Source organism: Cyprinus carpio, chromosome A14 (assembly GCF_018340385.1).
Source record: "Cyprinus carpio isolate SPL01 chromosome A14, ASM1834038v1, whole genome shotgun sequence".
NCBI lineage: Eukaryota > Metazoa > Chordata > Actinopteri > Cypriniformes > Cyprinidae > Cyprinus > Cyprinus carpio.
The window spans coordinates 24,163,112-24,183,884 of record NC_056585.1 but is presented as its reverse complement, the minus strand read 5'-3'; the positions used below and the strand labels follow the sequence as shown (position 1 = coordinate 24,183,884).

The window sequence follows — 20,773 nt, the reverse complement described above, 5'->3', positions numbered from 1 at the left end:
TTTGCTCATGAAAAAATATTACAGACATGCAGTTGGTGGATTTGAATAGTTAATACTTTATAAGCTTTGCTTTTTTCATCCAGTTATCAGCAGATGGTGGATGCGAATGGTTAATACTTTATAAGCTTTTAACTTTATAAGTACTTTTTATTTACTTGATTATTTGAAGTTTTGTTGTGCAGTTGATGTCCTTGTGAAAGGGACATTTTGTGCTGACTGTAAGTGGTTGAACAAGAGGGATTTTTAAGAAATGGCTGAGTTAGATGTCCTTGTGAAAGGGACATTTTGTGCTGACTGTAAGTGGTTGAACAAGAGGGATTTTTAAGATTTTATTATAATATGATTATTGATCTAGAGCTTAAGCATCCCTAGGATGGCACATAGAAGAATAAACATTGGAGAGTCATTTAATTTGATTTTATTTTTATTAACGATAGTTGAGGAGAGGAAAATTCTTTTTAAGCACATTTGGTACATAAATATATTATATATTATATATATATTATTATTTATATATATATTATTATTATATATTATAATTAAAGGCCCTGGCTAATTCTCCCATACATAGAACAAACAGTTTTTTTGTTTTTTTTTGTCTTGTTTTGATTGATTGATTGATTGATTGATTATATATATATATATATATAAATATTCAGAATATCATTATTATATATTGTAATTGTATCATCGTCATCATAATAATTATACTATCATATCTTCTGGATTTGTCATTTTAATTGCATTGAATATAATTAGTAGTTTTTTATTATCTAACTGATATGTATAATGTATGGATGCAAGTAGTACTTATGCTTGTGCTTTTTAATTAGTATTTTTTTATATCTAAGTATGTTGTGTGTGGATGCCTGTGGTTTTAATGGCAGTGCTGATGTTTCCTAAGGACATTCTGGGCAAATGGTGCATCATGAGGATCTGGATTGGTGGGCATCTGTTTGCCTGAGGCAAACATCCCGAGTCTCTCTACGAACGTGTGCTATATATGTTTTCACATCAAACAGAAATAGACATGCCTTGAATAATGCACTTCATTCTTTTTTGAATCACAGTGTGTTCAGACATTTATCTGTATGTGATGTGGTGATTATTGCACTGTTCTTCTATGTTAATGTGTACTAGCACAGTCCTGCCTAAGAATGATTGAAAACTATGCTGAATCTGTGATTAATGTTATGCTTTGTCTTTCTTACCTTGCAGGTCTGTATAACTCTGTAGATAGCTGGATGATCGTGCCCAATATCAAGCAGAATCACTACACAGTCCACGGCCTGCAAAGCGGCACCCGTTACATTTTTTTCGTCAAGGCTATCAACCAGGCAGGCAGCAGAAACAGTGAACCTGCTCGCCTCAAAACCAATAGTAAGTCCAGGCCTTTAGGTTTTTTTATTAAAGTCTTGGTAGTCGTCAATCGATATGGCTTTTTCAATAGCTAATGCAAGTATCTTGACAGCGGTATGCAATATATTCCCAAAATGAACATTTATTTTACACAATATTTACTCAACATTCACTTCAATAATATAGAGTGCTGCAGGGATGATGTATTTTTGGAGTTCATCCAAGAAGTTTGCATCACCCTGGCTCCCACAAGTAGAAGCCAGTAGGATATTTCCACTAGCCTTTGAATTCTTTCTTACACATTTTGTTCATCAAGATAATCCTCACAAATGGACACAAGTGTTGTGAAATTTGAAGCCTAAATGCAATCGCCAGAACTAACCCTTGTATTATGTTTGAATTCTGGGTAAGATTTTTATGTTGCAGGTCAAATTAACCCTAATTTGATTCAATACAATTTACCAAAATTCACACTTGAAAACAAACAAAATAGTAAACTTTTAACATCAAAACTTCTCACATATTACAATAAAAATAAATATTAGAAAATATGATTTTTAAAACCGTATTTAACTAAAATAGATTTTAAATAATTTAATTATTTTTATTAAAAAAATATATTTGCAATGAAAAATACTTTCAAAATTTCAAAAAAATATTAATATCATTATAAGCAGTGTTGTAATAATTTTTACGTTAAATTCAGAATAATTTAAATATTAATTGTGTGTGTGTGTGTGTGTGTGTGTGTGTGTGTGTGTGTGTGTGTGTGTGTGTGTGCTTTCATGAAGATCAAGCAGTACAGAAGTTAGATTCCCAGGGAAATTAACATGCTTAAACTGACAAATGCATAAATGTAAATACCTTCAGAGGGCAATTGAGAACCTGGCGTAACATTTTTTTTTCCTTGTGACCATCATAAATGTAATAAAAATTTTGCACACATATGCACATTGAGTTTTCCTGAATTTAGTCGCTTGTTAGCAGTAATCTTTTTCAAGACATCAACAGTAAAAGCTTAAACAAAATCACTAATGTGGTATTATTCATGTATTGTATGTTGCAAAACAAAACTGAACATATCTTGAGTTTGTTTAAACCACAGGCACTTAACCAAAAAGAAAACAAAAGTTTGACTTCAGGAAATAGAATTAAAAGTACAAAAATGCTAACTGTTTCCAGGTTTAAGGACTCGTACTGGCTGCAGCACTCTATTTACTCCCAAAATGAAGATTTGTTTTACACTAATTCACTCATACAAATATTTGTAAATGGAAAATATGCCCTGAACCCCAAATATTATAGGTTTTTGGTAGGGAAGTTTAGGGCTTGATGTGAATAATCCCAAATTATCAGAAATTATTAACAGATTATCTGAATGATAAATCAAGCCAAACGCACCAGTCTGCACCTCTTAGGTCTAATACCCCGAGTCCTAGTAGATATGGTGCTTGTACATCAGTGCAAATATAACATCTCTGTCATACTCTACTGCTCAATAACTTCGGCATTCAGTCTGTGACAGGCACCGAGCATGCAAATAATAAGAACCATCAGTTGGATTGGTGTTAAAATGCTGTGTGTGTGTGTGTGTGTGTGTGTGTGTGTGTGTGTGTGTGTGTGTGTGTGTGTGTGTGTGTGTGTGTGTGTGTGTGTGTGTGTGTGTGTGTGTGTGTGTGAGAGAGAGAGAGAGAGAGGTCTGGGAAAGCCTGGGTCCCTCACCTAAGCTGTCTCACAGCAAAGAACTCAATCAAGATGAAGCACACCAGCTGACAGCATTCAAATGGATTATTGCATCAGAGTGTCTCTGTGGCCTTGTGGAGGAGTTTGAGAGGAATACAGGAATGTCTGGAGGAAACGGCAAGCATTCCTCTCTCGCTCATTTTCATTGTCTGTTTCTCATGCTTTCTCGAGCTTCTGTGAGAATACGGCAGCAGTATCTCTCTCACTTTCCATCACTCACCCCCCACCTGTCTTTTTTGTAACTGTAATAATGCTGCTTTTGGACAGCAGTGCCATTAAATGCCATTTTCTCCCAGACACACACAGAGAGCTCCAGTGTTTCAGCTGTATTGTGCTGTGAAAGCCTGTCCTACAAAAATGTAGGTGAGCATATATACAGTATGTTGCTGTAAGTTTACTAATATGTAGACTCAAATTGTAAACCCTTTAAAATGTTTTTGTGTTGTTGTTTTAGACACCAAGAGAGAAGGACTAGTAATTACTTGTAATGTTGCATATAAGATTGTAATATTATCTAAACATTTAATATTGTGAAATATTATTATAACTTAATTAATAACTTTTCTGTTTTCTATTCTAATGTATTTTATTCCTGTGATGGTAAAGCTGAATTTTACTCCAGCGTCAGTACTCCAGTCGTCAGTGTCTCATGATCCTTCAGAAATCATTCTAATATGATGATTTCCTGCTCAAAAAACATTTTTTATCAGTTTTTTAAACTTCATAGTTTTGTGAAAATTGGGGATTTTATTAGGATTCTTTGAATAGAAAGTTCAGTCATTTGAAATAGAAATCGTTTGTTATTTCTGTTAATTCTCAATGTCTGTAATGTCATTTCCGATCAATTTAATGTGTCCTTGATGAATAATAGAATACATTTTTTAATTTTTGTAATAATTTAATAATTTGTAAAAAAAAAAAAAAAAAAAAAAAAAAAAAACCTATACTAAACCCAAACCTTTGAACAGTAGTGTATGTGCTACAATGCTGATATTGGGAAAAATAATGTAGAGATCAAGCACTACTGTTATTCTTAGTGCTTTCGGAAACTTAGCTATAGGAATAAAAGAACTACTGTATAACTTTCTCTCTTTGAACAACAGTATCATTAGCATTCAAAGTAGGAAATCTAAAGCTGCTGTATATAGCTTTGCATCAGAGAGAACATTTTAACCGTTGCATAGCCAAAGAATCCACTGTCATTTGCCACAGCTGTGGCTTCTGCCCATCTGAGCATATAAAACAGGAAGCTGGTTTTGGGCCAATTCTCTGTTTTACGTTTTCTCCTGCACACACACGTACTTGCCATGCCTACTCGACCGTGAAAGTCCAGACACTTCCCCCGTCTCAAGAGAAATGCTATTTAAAGATATTTACATAATCACTTCCTGTTTGATTCAGGAATCCAGAGTGAGAGCGTGCTCAACCCCCAGTCGAATCCTAGAGCTCTCGCTTTATCATCTACAATTAATTTCTCATTAGCCTTTGAGTGGTGACTATATATTTAAATTTACATTTATTCATTTAGCAGATGCTTTTATCCAAAGCGACTTACAGTTGAGGAATACAACAAGCGATGTATCATAAGATGGCAATAAACATGAGAAGTGCCCATTATACAAGGTTTCAGTTATCATTCAAAATAGTAAAAAGCTAGGACAGGAGGATAATAAGAGAAGAGAAAAAGTTAAAGCATAGAATTAATTAATTTATTTATTTATTTATTTATTTATTGGAGGCAGTTAGATGCTCAGATAGGTAAACCTACCTATTAGTTGCAAAGGAAGAGAAGATGTAGAAGCGATTGTATCACAGGCCCTCTCTTTGGCTCTTTGGCCTCCGTACTTTTCACTTTTAGCCTCAAATGCCACATCGTTAATTTCTGATGTAATTATTTAATATTAATGAGACAAATGAGCTGTGTGGTTTGTGGTTTGACTTGTATCTTATATAAGAAATTTAATATCAAGTTGCATTTCAATTTATTTGAGTAGCACAATTCACAATACACATAGTCTCAAAACATGATGTTAATGTTTATAATATCTTAATATCGTCATGTGTTTAAGTCACATTTAAAAATGTAAGCTTGCTGATGATAATGTACATTTTGCAATGATGCAAGCAGTTGAGATTAGCTAAATAGTATATATCACCATACTTATATTTCTAACTTTATATAAAGAGCTTGCTGATAATATAGTTAAATTTTGTAACAAAAAAGTAATGCAGTTGAGATTTGCTATATAATAAATATCACAAAAACAGTACATATCATGGCATATGCAGTATATTTTGATCGAAATGCAACTTAAAATATTTTACATATTATATAAGCATATTGTAATGTTTATTTTTGAAAATCCTCTTACTATAATAAATTAAATATAAATATTATATAAATATATATATATATATTTTTATATATTTATAGTATATATATATTATATATATATATAACTATAGATATATAAAATATATATGTTTTTTTTTTTTTTTTAATGGCTGTACACCAAAAGAAAACCATGTGAATTAAATACAATAGAATTGAATGCAGTACACTGTGGGGGGTGTGTGTGTGTGTGTGTGTGTGTGTGTTTTTTCCTTTTTATTTTCCATCCTGCTCCTGCTTCATCCCCCGGTCCATCATCAGTGTGTACGTGACTGTGTGCCTGAAGCGCAGCCAGGCTTACAGAGTAAGAACGGGAAGACATCAAATGGCTCTTTGCAGGTTGTGCTGAAATCAAAGTTGGGTTTCTCCAGCTGAACTTTGAATGAGATAATATGTTCAAACGGCATTGCTGAGATCCACAATACTGGCGACAGCAGGGGTCTGAGCAGAAACTCAAGTCTAGACACTCAGCCGTACACATCAAGCCGAATCACTGCCTTTCATTCCCACTGATCTATCTTTTTGCCTCAAATGGATCCTCTTTCTTCTTGTGTTCTATCTACTGCTTTGGTTGCATTGTTGATCATAGGATATCATTAATCCACATTGATTGTTCTTTATTTGAGCAAGCGCCTCCTTTGGTCTCCAGCCATTCTGATGTTTTTGTATTGTTCATCATTCGTCTTTAAATATGGTATCACCCAGCTGAATCAGAATAAATATGCTTATTGATTATAAAGTGGCCCCAAAAAGTATTTGGACAATTAAGCTACAGTTTCATTGTTTATTTTAAAGATGGATATCAAAGCACAAATTTGCTAGATTCTACAGCATAAATAGAAATAGTTTTCAAAATAAAGACAAAGAGTATTGCAACACTTTACTGATTGACAAACTTTAGAGCAACATGTTCATAGTTAATGTGATGAATTACAAGTCAGATAGAACTTGAGGAGAACTGACTTCAAAAAAAATCAAAAAAGAATTCAATGCATCTCCAAATGTATGAATTCAGTGCCATTCTTCAATTTTTGTTGTTTAAATGAAATGTCCAGATAACTTCTGAGGGCACTGTATTTAGCAGCTTGACATTGATGGGTAATATGGTTTATTTTGATTGTCGTTCCATTCAGTGTTCAAATGTTCTGTGTCCTTCTAACCATAAAAGATTGAGACTTAAGATGAGGCCACTTTTAATTATTTTTTTTTTTCAGTCTTTTCAGTGGGGATCGATGCAATTAGGAATTTCACGTGAGGGCAAAGTATTTCCCCCACACAGATTTTGCAACCATTTTAGTTGGTCACAAATTCACCGCATTGACCAGCAGAAAGCTTGATTTGAAAATGACTTCTTTGTGATCTGTGCTCAACTTTTACAGAAATTTTGCTAAAATGATTTCAGGTCTTTTTACAATAATTCTAGAGCTCCAGAAGGTCCAGTAAACTTAAAATAAAGGTGTATAAATACCTACAAATTCCAGCTGAAGTTGTAGTTCACAGCATATAGAACCGTAATGCTTTTGTGATGTAGGTTTGAGCCTCATTTGTGGGATATTTTAAGCAAATGTTGTAATTGCTTTCTTCATAATGACTAACAAGTGACAGCTCAAGTTTTTCTCGGTGACTAGCTTTAATGTCATGTTTACTTTGCCCTGTGAAGGTAGAATTTTGAATGACAGCAGCATTAAATAAGCCTGTCTGTTTGTGTGTGTGTAGAGTCACACTGTGTTGCTATAGGAGGTCTCTCCTGTTTAATCAGCACTGCCATGGCTGGTGACCGTACATAAAGCCAATATTGAGAAAATATCACATTGACAAGCTGTGTACTTTTTTATGCTACAATGTGGGAACCCGAATGTCCCCCACAGGATTGAAAACCTGAATGTTTTGACATTAGAAGTGGAGACCAAGCCTGTGTGTGTTGTGTGTGGTGTGTGTGTTGTATAGTGTGCTGTGTGTGGTGTGTGTGTGTGGGTGTGTGTGTGTGTGGTAGTGTGGTGTGTGTGTGGAGTGTGTTGTGTGTGTGTTGTGTTTTCTAACTTTAGAGGACACTAATGTGTGTATAGAATGGGTATTACAAACGTAAATATGGTTTTGGAGGTCCCGTAAACTAAAGGTTTTTAACATACCTACTCTGTGTAGTTTTTTTTAAAGTCTGAAATGCAGAAAGTTTTGTGTTGATGGGGTAGGGTTTTGGGGCATGGTTAGGAAGGAGAGCATAGATAGCAGTGAATCGCTTAAGTTACTGTATTACTGTCGTACGGCCCTACAATGGATTGGTGCTCATAGTCTGCCCATCAGCCCGGCATGATTTGGGCGCAACACCCTTGCCCCTATGGCAGTGGCCATCAGCAAACCTTGAATGTCTATTGTTATTTTAGGTACTCTCCTGAATAAACTATTTCACATAACAGATGTATACATATACCCACCAGACAAATAATAACAGAATTTATAAAAATCACTCCATTCAAAGTTTACCATGACCCTAATAGTTACATTCACAATAGTATAATTCAAAGAATTAATATAACCTCAATAGATTAATTTCGTAATACAGCAAATAATGTTTTTATGTACTATATACATGGAAGGGACGTCTTGGTGAAATATAAGTTAGACAACTTATAGTACTAATAATACTAATTGCTACTATACTAGAAACCCAATACTATATATTATGTGTGTTATATTAGTAGTAGTAGCACAGCAGAAGTAGTATAGTTTGTATTTTTCTTTCATTCATTCAGTTTAATTTCATTTTCGTTTATATAGCACAAATACAACTCAACAGGATTGAGCACTGTGCTTTACAGAGTGTAAATACTAAGATACAAAATGGAAACAAAGAGAAGAAAGCAATAAGACCAGAAGTCATCAAGCCTAAGACCCGACATAACTTTGATTTAAACTCATGTACAGAGGACCGGGATCTCATATAAAAAGGAAGACTATTCCAGGAGCGCCAAGGTCCAACAACGGCAAACGCACAATCCCCCTCGTTGCCACTTCAGTCATGTTCGAGGCTGCCACGGCTTGCACTGGAGAGAAGTACCTAGTGACTTGTGGACCATAGACCCCTGCCCCCTTGATGTGTTCAGTATTAAAAGATGTCAGAGAGGTATGCGGGTGCAGAGACCATTTAGAGATTTAAAAACAAACATCAATATTTTGAAATCAACTCTATGATGTACCGGCAACCAATTTAGAGCCGTTAAAATGGGAGTAATTGTGAAACAGTGGGCTGGTAAAAGAGCGGAGAAGCAAAATTTGCAGGCAATCAGAAAGAGGTTTATTGATATGCAGAGTCCAGAATGTAGGCAATGGAAACGCAAGGTCTAAACGGTTGCGTGAGAAAGCCTGGATGGTGAAGTCGAAGGTATGAAGGTGAAGACGGTCAACTGGATGAAACCAGGAACAGACCGGAACACTGACACGAAGACGACAACACGAACACAATCCAGCACACGAACACGGTGAAGACGGTATCCTTGGTCAACTAGGAAGTGGAGACATGAATGAGGATCTGAAAACAGACACAGACATGAGTGAGTATAATGTAGCTGGAACAGTTGGTGATGAGGATCAGCTGGAGCGAGACAATTAACACACAGGTGACCACAATCAACCCAACGATCCACATTGAGACTACGTTGAGTACAAAAACAAAACACAAAACATGACACGTTGGAAACAATGGATTTCCTACCGTGACAGTACCCCCCCTCCCCTAGGACGGGACCCTGACGCTTCCCAGCCTGCTTGTTAACCTGTGAGATTGTAATCATCACAATAATTCCGTGATCCAGTATGTTGTCCCGACAGAAACCCCACCTTCTCCTCTCCTCCGGACCGTAACCTTCCTCATCCACCCAGTACTTAAATCCGCGTCCCCCCCGTCTAGAGTCCAGAAACGATTAAGACCAAATATGTGGTTTCCCATTAACGATACGATGCGGGGGGGGAACCGGGGCAGGCAGGTTAGACGGGAAAAAAATCACCGGTTGTTTAATTTTTGGACACATGGGAACCGGGATGCACCCTCCTGTACGACCGTGAGGAAGGCTAAGACGCACTGTTACCGGATTAATGATTTTGGTAACAGAAAACCGGCCCAATAACATTTGGGAGCCAGCTTATTCAAACGGAACGCATAGGAATATTCTGGGTAGAAAGGCACAATCTTTGACCGACGACGTAACGTGGGGTCCTTCTCGACCGGTGGCGATCGGCCCCTAGGCCCTTGGTGCGCGACCTAGCCTGGAGCAGAGCTCTGCGAGCTCTGGTCCAGGTGGTTGACAACCTCTGGACTAGTGCGTGTGCGGAGGGGGACCGAAACCTCGGATTCCGTACTGACTAAAATTAGGTGGTTGGTACCCTAAACTACACTTAATTGTGAGACATGCCCGTAGATGACCACTGTTATCGAATTGTGTGCGTACTCCACAATTGAAGAAGTTGCTGACAACCAGGAACGAAGTATTATTGGAATCAGAGTCCAGATGTAGGCAATGGAAACGAAGGTCTACGGTGGCGTGAGAAGAGCTGGATGGTGACTAGTCAAAGGTGAAGGTGAAGACGGTCATGGATGAAACCAGGAAAGACCGGAACACTGACACGAAGACGACAACACAGAACACAATCACAGCACCACGAACACGGAAGACGGTAATCCAACTAGAGAGTGGAGACATGAATGAGGATCTGACAACTAGAACAGAGAGATGAGTGAGTAGTTATATTAGCTGAGTGGAGAGTGAAGATCAATCTTGGAGGCGAGACAATCAACACACAGGTGACAACAATCAACCAAACGAGCACATGGAGACTACGTGAGTACAAAAACAAACACAAAACATGGACACTGAGGAAACAATGGATTTCCTACCGTGAGAGTAATATGTTGATGTTTGCGGACTCACGTAAGAAATCTGGCTGCAGTGTTTTTAACCATTTGAAACCTTGTAATAGAGGACTGGGAAATTCCAACATATAAAGAATTACAATAGTCCAATCGAGATAAAACAAAAGCAAGTGTGACTCTTTCAAGATCTTTGGGGGACAGAAAAGGCTTTACTCTAGACAGAATTTTCAGATGAAAAAAAAGCTTGATTTAACTTCTGTGTTAATGTGTTGATCAAACTTAAAAGAAGAGTCCAGAGTAATTCCCAGACTTTTGACAGTTGGTTTGATATAAGAGTGCATATTTCCAACGTTAACCATGCTTTTCCTTGCCCCACAGAGGGCCCAAACACAATTGCTTCAATTTTTACCTCGCATTAAGGTGTAGAAATTTGATGACATCCGGGATCTTGTGGTCATTTAGAACACGCAAGAAGCAAGTTCTTCTTGTCAGTGTGCTTAAAAGGCAGATAACTTTTGAGTGTCATCCGCATACAAATGAAAAGACACTCCTTGCCTTCTAAGAATCGAACCTTGAGGTAACATACATAATGAAAACAGAATTGGGGACAAAATGGATCCTTGAGGAACACCACAGGGAAAAGATTTAAACCAACTGAGGGCATTTCCACAGATGCCCACATAATGTTCAAGATGTGACAATAGAATGGTATGATCAACAGTATCAAATGCTGCACTCATTCCACAGATGCATTAAAATGACTGAGTCTCTGGAGTCAACAGATAGAAGACATGGCATTCAAACTCGTTAAGAGTGCAGATTCACGGTACTGTGGTTCATCTTAAAAACTAGACTGAAATTTATCAGGATAATATTTGCATCAAGGAAATCTCTATAACTGCAGTAGCACTGTTTTGTCAGGAATCTTAGCTATAAAAGGTCAATTAGAAATCGGTCTAAAATTTGATAAATAAGTGGTGTTTATAATGGGTTTTATGTTTTTGTCTCATCGCTCCGGCCGGACAAGGCTTCACAATATGTTAAGGACATTTCCGTCTCACGCTTGAGGCATTCGGCCAATAACAATGTGCTGGATAGCTAGCCAATCACAGCATACCTCACTTTTCAGAGAGATGAGCCTTGTGAAAATCGACGCGTTTCAGAAGGCAGGGCATAGATGAGAAACATTTAAGGTATTGGAAAATAATGTGGTTTTTTTTAACCTTAAACTGCATTAACACATTTCATTACACCAAATACACAAAATAATGTTATTTTTAGCAGCATCATATGACCCCTTTAAACAAGAGATGGTAATTGGTTCAAAAGAGTTTAAAAACCTGGTGGCCATAACAGGATCAGCTGGATCAACAGATGAGGGTAATATAGACTGTCTAATCACTTTCTAATCATTTTGTCAACAAAGAAAACTCAGAAATTTTCACACAGAGAGGAAGATTCAGTGAGATAATTGTTTCCTACGGGGTTAAAAACAGAATTTAAAATATTAAACAAGGTCCTAGGATTATTAGAATTTTTAGCAATTATCTCAGAGAAATAGCAAGACTTTGCAGCTTTCTGGTATGATATTAAAGACTCCTGTAGTATTTCATAAGACACCTGTAGTAGATTATACTTTTTCCATCTGCACTCTGCTCCTCTGCAAGCTCGTCTTAGATAGTGAGTGTTATTGATCATCCATGGCTCAAATTTATTTTTCGGGATGTTTAAGTCTCAGAGGAGCAACAGTATCAAGCACATTGGTACACAGAGACTTAAATACATTTAGTAGTTTATCAATGTCTACTGTGTTTGCTAGATGTTCAATAGGAAACATCTGACAAGCTTAACAAAAAGCAGCAGAAAAGGCTTCAGCAGAGGCCGGAGAGGATAAACCTAAGACCATTTTACAGGTCTAACAGGTGCAGTGATATGACATGATAGATCAACACTAAAAAACAACAGGTCTATGGTCTGAGAAACTTGGATCACCAATTTGAAAACCAGAGATAGGGAAACCACAAGATAAAACCAGATCAAAGTATATAAACCATGTACATGAGTTGTCTCATTTACCTATTGAACATATAAGTTGCCTAATATTTTGTATTTCACTAAATTCCCTTCTGAACTGAAAATCATCTTATTTGCTGTTCTGAAAGACACTGCAGTTCTTTTTTTTATGTCATGATCACAGCTGGCACTACACATTATGTTCTTGTCACTGTGAAATGCACATTTTAGTGCTTTACAAATAAACCTTTGAATATATGTGACAGGTCTACAGCAGCTGTAATAAATCTAGTTGTTCTCTCACTCAACACTGCTCATTTTTGCTTTCTCAGCTCCAATATGTAAAGTATGTATTTCTCCACAACAGATCTATATATTTCTCTGGTCTTTTAATTTTTAACTTTGAGGTACCTTATTATGTGAATTGCTATGTTTTTATATTTCTGACTACATACTACATGCTTTCATTAACATAAATAAATATTCTGCAGAAAACAATCATAATATTCAACATTATTTCTTGTAGTTAGGTTTATAAAAGTATGCTTTTTAATTTCCTGTTTTTAAATAAAAATGGCACAATAAAGACCTTTATTCTGACACCTGCACTGCCATTTTACTCCTTTTTGTCTTAAACGGTTCATCTGATTTATACCAGCGGGCAATAAGCATTTCATGGGATTCTCGCTTGTAGCCTGGTGTGTGTGTGTGTGTTGTGTGTGTGTGTGTGTGTGTGTGTGTGTGTGTGTGTGTGTGTGTGTGTGTGTGTGTGTGTGAGTGTGTGTGTATGGATCTGCATCGCTTTTCCCATGCCCTCAAACACATGCTGTAAAATTGCATGACCACACGAGTGTTGAGAATGGCTGCGCTCGCAGCGATAAGCAGTTCAAAGACAAGAGCGTGTTAATGTAATTGGCTTCCAGCAGCACATTGCCAGAACCTTTCAATTCTGGGTGCAGTAAACCTCACTCTGGGTTGAGATGATTGGTTTGTGTGCAGGGATGGAGCGCAGCTGATTGTTTTCCTGCATTGTCAGTCATTACGCCAGGGATAGGAAGATTTAGACATGCCATAGTTAAATGTCGGGTCTGCGAGGTCACCTCTGCTTTTCAAAGAAATATAAAAGAATGCAGATAGACCCTTATAATTTCAAGGCGGCGAAATGTAACTCTGTCTTTAACTCTCTCACACACACACTGTGCCTTTTATCACGACTGCTCATCTCCTAATTAACCAGAAGAGCTCAATCTGACATTTAACAAATTGCACGAATTCCAGTAGACCAGTGAGAGTTTCTTGTCAGGTCACCAAACTCATTCCCCACTGGCTCTTATTACTTGTTTCTGTTGTATCACACCCATCTCTGTCCTCTCTGCTCCTCAGGTCAGCCTTTCAAACTGGACCCCAAAACGGCCCATAAGAAGCTGCGCCTCTCCAATGACTGTCTGACCATGGAGAAGGATGAAAGCTCCCTGAAGAAGAGTCACACTCCGGAGCGCTTTAGCGGAACCGGGTCCTACGGTGCCGCTGGCAACGTCTTCATTGACAGTGGCTGCCATTATTGGGAGGTTTTACTGGGCGCCTCCACATGGTAAGAGATTTCAGATTTTCAGGCTTGTTAAAAGGCAGTTGTCAAGAGTGTATAATAGGCATTTGAGAATCACACTCCCCATAGATAATTTGCTTAAAACAGAAAATGATGTCATTACCTGCCAACCCTTATGTTGCTTGAAATTTGTTCATGTAAAATAAACGAAATTTTTTAGTTTTAGCTTTCATCTTGGTGTGAATGTACATTAACTCTATTCCATTTATCAGATATGCCTTATAATTCATAACATTTTTATTATTTTATTTTTTACTAGGTATTTGGAAAAAAAGCAAAAACACAGTGTGTGTGTGTGTGTGTGTGTGTGTATCGTATGTGTATATGTTATATATATATATTACTTGTATATATATAAGTTGTATATAGTTATATATATATATTATATATTATATAACACCAACATTCCCTACTATTACTTATGTTAATATATTATTACTTGTAAAACATAAGTTGTACTGTTGTCTATATTATATATTATATTGAATTAATATTAGTTGGCAATTATCTACTGTACTGAATTAATATTATTGGCAATATTTTTTTTAATTATACTATTATAACTTATGATATATATATCTCCATAGATCATATATACACAATGTTGTTACTAGTTCTTATTTTTTCTCAAGAAGTTTTCTCAGTAATTTTTATATTATGTATCTTTTTTTTTGTGTGTTTTTTCTTATTAAAGTAGTTGGTTGTTGCTTTATTTAGTATATTAATGTTGTTTGTTAGTACAATTTAACATTTCAGGTTGACTAAACTTAAAATTTTAAGGCTGCAAGTCTTCCTAACTGCACAATATTAGGTGCTTTTTTGCAGCTTGATTATATTTGGATTGTTTTTGAAAAAGACACATTAACATACCTTGGTGTTATTACACTTATCGACAAAGTGTGCATTAAAAAAAATTTAACAGACATTACAAGAATTGGAAAATGTGCATCTAAATGTACATAATGTAATGTTACTTTTGACAAGTTCTGATTTCTGACAGTTAAACTGTTCAAAGAGTACGTTGTTTGAGGAATTTTTACATTGTACTTACTTGTAATATATTATTATTATTTTATTATAAATCAAACCATTTTTTCTGTTATTTTGTAATAATGACTTTAAGACATTCCAGTTCAGTTGAATTTTCACATGGTGCATAAACATTTAATAAATATCAAGATTTGGGAACCCAGGTTCTAGATGCTAAATATAAATGATATTACTAAACTAAAATGTCTTCTATAATGAACTAACAAGTTGTTAAAATCCTGCTTTCCAATGGCAACATTTCAAATGGGTTTCCCTTTCAGGTACGCTCTTGGAGTGGCTTACTGGTGTGGATTATAAAGTCGGATGGAGAGGAAGAATGTAGTGGTATTGGGTTTTCTTATTGTGTTTTGTCAAGTTGCTGGTGCGGCTTATTGGTGAGGAGTAGATAGTGGGGGTGTATCGTGGAGGCGTCGCTACAGCTGCGCAGGGTCGGGGTGCTGCTGGACTACGACAACAACGCCCTGTCCTTCTACGACGCCATGAACTCCCAGCACATATACACTTATGACGTTTCCTTCCTGCTTCCAGTGGCTCCCACCTTCATGATCTGGAACAAGTCATTGATGATCATGTCAGGGCTGCCCGTGCCTGACTTCGTGGACTGCAGCGAGCAGCAAGAGGGCATCTGCCGCCAACAGGATTCGCCTTATGTGTCCGGAGTGAAAAGCTGCCACTGAGGCATCATAGGAGTTATTCCAGAAAGTTCCCTCACCCTTCTTATTTTCCTGGTTTTCATAACTGGGGTGAAGTTGGATCTTTAGTTGTTCCTGATAGTTCTGGTCACATTAATGAGCGTTAAGCGAGTGAGTTTTGGTTTTTTAGTTTTTAATGATGGTTATTGTTGTTTATTTATTGGTTTAACATTGGTTTGCTTTTTTGTCAGTTTTAATGTATTCCTAAAAGCACTTTTTAGAGTTGAATTTGTCGCCCCTGTGTGTAAAAAAAAGTCTTGGACAGGGTTGGACTTCCTTTTGGACCGAATATAGTGGATTATGTTAGGATGACAATTTGGTGTTTCTAATAAGGGTTACATTTATTATCTGATGGGTCTATAACACACTTTTCATATTCAGGGAGAAAAGATGATTCTTTGGTTTAAAATATGTCTGAAGATGATGGCATGATATGTATTTCCTCTGTGATTTGTTCTCACTATCTCAGTTTCTGGTTTTGTTTTTGTGAACAGCATGAGGCACAAGTTCCCCAGGTGTTTTTAACATGTATCTTTAATAATTGATATACGATGTGTCGCAAAATCCCATCTGTGGAGGTGTTCGTCCATTGACATCGTCGCATTCAAACGCCGTCAAGTACTGAATTTCAAGACTATATTTATCAGATCCATCCATTCAAAAATATTTGAAAGATTGGCAGAAAGACATGTTGATTCATCCGTTTAACATTCAAATGTGTGTAGTTTTATTTTTTTGATTGATGTTATGATGTTTATATGATGTTAATAATTTTTACGTTGTGGTTTTTTTTTATTATTGGCTTTATTGGGATAAGGTCTTTCGCTTTTTGTAGTTCAGGCAAAAAATTCAAGTGTGTAGCAAGAGATCTTTGCAATAGCATGCTGAACTTGAGATACTTCTCCAAAAGTGTGGTTTGTATCCATTGGGTTCAGTGTAAATATTCTGATTGGGAAGTATTCGTACTACTGACGCCGCTGTCCTGCTGCAGGTTTTGCTTTGTGTCGGTGGGGTTTCCTCTTCGCTCTGCTGAATGTACGTGATTGCTTTGGTTCTTTTTATATCTTTCTGAATGAAAGCACAGAGCATTTTACCATTACATCCTCTTTGCAAGCACAGCAAGTATGTGGATCCTCCTGTTACATCTTGAGAGCTTAACATCCCTACAAATGTATAGAGGGGATGCACTGATAGCATTGTTATTTGCATTGGATAAGGACATGAAATGACGTTTATCCAATGCACTGTTGTGGCAATTCGTAGCTATTTTACGTTTTGGCGAATTGGTGGCTAATTCGTATGAATTTGTACAATCTCTTGTGTATGTTTTTATGCGTTTTGCTTACTCCCCATTGGCGGTTAGGTTAGGACCTTTACTCTTAGCTCAATCACCAGTTCGTAAAATAGTTTTCTCATGAGATCAGGTTGCGTTTACCTCACTTCTGACAGTTTTTCCTGCATCCTTTATCTCAGCATCGGTCTGTATACTTGAAGCTAGTGTCAAGTCACATGGAAGAGCCCCTCAATGACAGACTCTTTTTTTTTTTTCTCCATGAACGTGAACTCATGAGTTGTTTTAAAGTTTAATCTGTGACTGAATGATACGTTCAGTCAGAATGCATTCAGTTAGAATGAATGATACATTCAGTAGTAGAGCAATAATGAACTTAATTTGTTAGCATTTATAATGATTTCTGGCCAGTTGCATGAAGTTTTTGAGTCTCAGAACTATTTCCACTTGATCATTTTTAGATGGTTTATGGAATTAGTTTTATATCTGAATGCCATAATGAGACATTTTTCGGATTGATGGAACTTATTTAGTGAGTTCTACACTGCTGAAAGTCCAAGTATGGGTGACGTGTGACACAGCAACGTCAAATCATCGTCAGTGTGTTTCCTGTATGAACGTCCACTACTGCACTGTCCCTCCGTCTCAGTTCATTCAGTTCTGTTCTTGCTGTCAATGCAGCTGTCATGTGTCTGGGTCTCACATTCTTGAGACAGTCTTGAGTGCAACCCTGCATGCTAAAAAGAGCAAGATGACATGTACTGCAGAAAGTCTTCAGTTGTGTCCATTTCCACCATCATTAGTGATATAGGCGAATCTTGAGGAATTGTTTGAGATTTGCTTATTTCAGGTTGCTTTTCATGTGAAAACTCATTTGCAGGCTTTTCTGAGGCTGAAAGGTAAACGTGAGGAGCTTGAAAGCAGAACTCATGAGTCAATCTCTGATCTAGTTTGATCTATTTGTTCAAGTGCGATTCACTGGGTCACTGCATGACGATCGGCCCAGCTTGAAGTATTTCCTGTGATATTCTCTGCTGTTTTATATAAACATTTTTTATGAGAAATGTCCAGGAAAGATATTATGGCATATCAGGTTTCCAGTTAGTTGTGTTTTTCTTTGCATTTAAGACTGATGAACTAATTACATTAATTTCTGTTTTCAAGCGATTGTTTTTACTTATCTGAACAAAAAAAAAATGAAAGAACCAATTTCTCTTCTTTGATATTACCGTCTTTATTATGTGCTCAAGCAGCTGTGTGTTCATCAACATAATGCTCCTGTTTCAATAGATATAACTTAGCAAAAAAGAATGTAAATCATAGGAGGAAATATATATTATATAAAAATTGTATAATATACAAAAAAAAGTATATATAAATGAACTATTGTTATTTATGTGAGTCCAAATAAAAGTCTGATCCCAAATGTGTGTTTTGTTGTATCATTGTCCTGTTTTCCAGAACATTGTGTTGTAGGAGGAGGTTAGTAGTGCCAAATGAATATGCCCATAAGGTTATGAGCAAAAGTGCATAGGAGGAGCCCTGCTGCACTGGCAGGGCACTCAGTGACCACAGTCATGTAATAGGGCATTGCTTATGTTCCTCAGCTGCTATATCTGGCACAAGGGAGGTTCCACACTCAGGATGCATGACACAAAGGTCACCGTAACAAGCTTTTGCAGTTATAAGCATTAATCATATGCAGTCATATTGTAAGGTTGTTTATTAAATGCCATTGCAATAGGTATTTCATAGGTATTCCATATTTCAAGTTTCTAAATTGTATGTTTGTGTGTGTGTGTGCATGTGTTTGTGTGTGTGTGTGTGTGTATATATATATATATATATATATATATATATATATAAACAGATAAAAAAAAATCCCATCCTGAGAAAAATAAAACAGTTGTTAAATAAACGGTTCTTGTCTTACTCTGGATAAACCTGCTATAATGATATATATTTTGAAAGAGCCCAATACGGGACAGATATGGCGGGAATTTGCAAATTTATGCCATTCATCATTGCATGTTTAAGTCTTGTCAGTAAATGGAGAGAAAAGGTTCTGGTTACTTGCTCAGAAAATATATTTTTTGAATATATGCCTTTTTACTGACTGGACTTTCGTTCTATTGTCAGACCCACTTGATGTGGTGTTGACTAGTAACCATGGAAATTCCTCAAAACATCAGATTTATTATGTTTTAACCACAGAAGGCAATAGTGAGACCACAAATGCTTAGTGCACTTTCAAGATTGAGGATGAGGATCTGTCCCAATACCCACATTTTTTTCAGTCTTGTAGACTCGTGAGTGCGTGCATGCAACAGGAAATAGTGTAAGACTATCTTATGTCTGGAAAAAGTTTTATTGTAAAAACTCTTTTAACACACAAACCTATAGGCTACTATGTCTGCTGCTTAGGAGCAGTATTTGAGGCTAAGTGTACCCCATCATTACCCATGTTAAGGAAGTCATGTGCTCCAAAAGCCACTGCTTGTGCAGATGTGCAGAGCATTGGTACCCCAGCACCAAGGATTGAAAACCACTGAAATACAGGAAATACATCATGTAAGTCAGGGTCCTGGAGGGCAACTCTTAAAACAATGCTAGATACCAAGCTTAAAATTTCAAATTACTTCTAGCATCATTTGTTTGTGCTTTTTGATACATTGTAATCTAATGCAATGTAATCTATGCAGTAAGTGTGACTTCAGTGTACACAAATACTTTTTTTTGGAGCTATTATGTTGTAGTATGTTGTGGCTTTTAGAGGAGAAAAATATGGGGGTGTGTTTTTATGTGTGATTTTATAATCAGAACAGAGTAATTTGAAATGGCTTGTTCTAGTATCGTGATTATGAATGTTACTCCAAAGGTTTCAGAGAAGTGGAATTTACCTTTAAACTAAAGCTTCTGCTTCTGTCTGTAACTGAAAACAGAGTTCATGCGATAGTGCTTCAGTATCTCATCGCTGCTCTCGGTTCAGACCTGCACAGCGGAGGCAGTGATTACAGCTCTCTGCGGTAATGACTCTTATCACAGACTCCATGTGTGAGCATGGAAATCAGGCCCAACTTGAAGAGCTCACCCCACTTCCTGCTCTTCACCACAACACAAGACTTTAAATTGCTTTGCCACTACGGCTTGCAAAGTCTCCAGATTGAAATATTCAGTATCTTTGACAGTGAGTGCGTTAGTATGTCAGCAGAAAAGATTCAAATGTGGGAATGAAAGCTTGTGGCATGTGCCAGATTGTTGTGTTGAACGTGTGATTTGTTAAGCTGGCTGTAAGCAGCGCAGGCTTAGCTTCACATTGATCGAGGAATAGATCTCAGGTTAATCTTGCACTGTGTTCAGTGAGGCATTATTTTTTTGTGTAGGCTTTATTCCTTTTTCTTGAATACTCAGAGATGTCCTGTTTAGTCTGCAAGTAAAATTATGTTTTCTGAGAGATGCAAAGCCTGGCTAATCCTTGCAGTATAAAGTATGCAGAGGTGTAAAAAGTGCTGATGAAATGATATTCAGAAATGGTTATGAATAAAATGCATTGCTTTTTTGTGTTGACTAATGAGTTGTCTCTTCAAAAGGACAAATGACCATTGTGTCCAAATGCAATTTACTCTGGAATAGATGCTATTGATTATAAAAGTTCAGCTTGGAGGCTAATTTGATTGATTAGTACGATAAAGAAAGATTTGTCATGATGATTTGTGAAAATGCTCTGTACTTTTGAGGTCTATGTGAAATTAAAAGAAACTTC

General features: G+C 36.7%; 1 protein-coding gene across 1 annotated transcript in view; it reads left to right on the top strand.

The window, feature by feature from the left end:
• The window catches only part of mid2 (midline 2), an 87,736-nt gene extending 71,898 nt beyond the window's left edge, over positions 1–15,838 (top strand). Inside the window, 4 exon segments of the mRNA XM_042770329.1 lie at positions 1,219–1,380; positions 13,755–13,962; positions 15,288–15,321; positions 15,324–15,838. Of these exon segments, the coding sequence (XP_042626263.1) occupies positions 1,219–1,380; positions 13,755–13,962; positions 15,288–15,321; positions 15,324–15,704 (785 nt within the window). The 3' untranslated portion in view covers positions 15,705–15,838.
• The last annotated feature ends 4,935 nt before the right edge of the window (positions 15,839–20,773 follow it).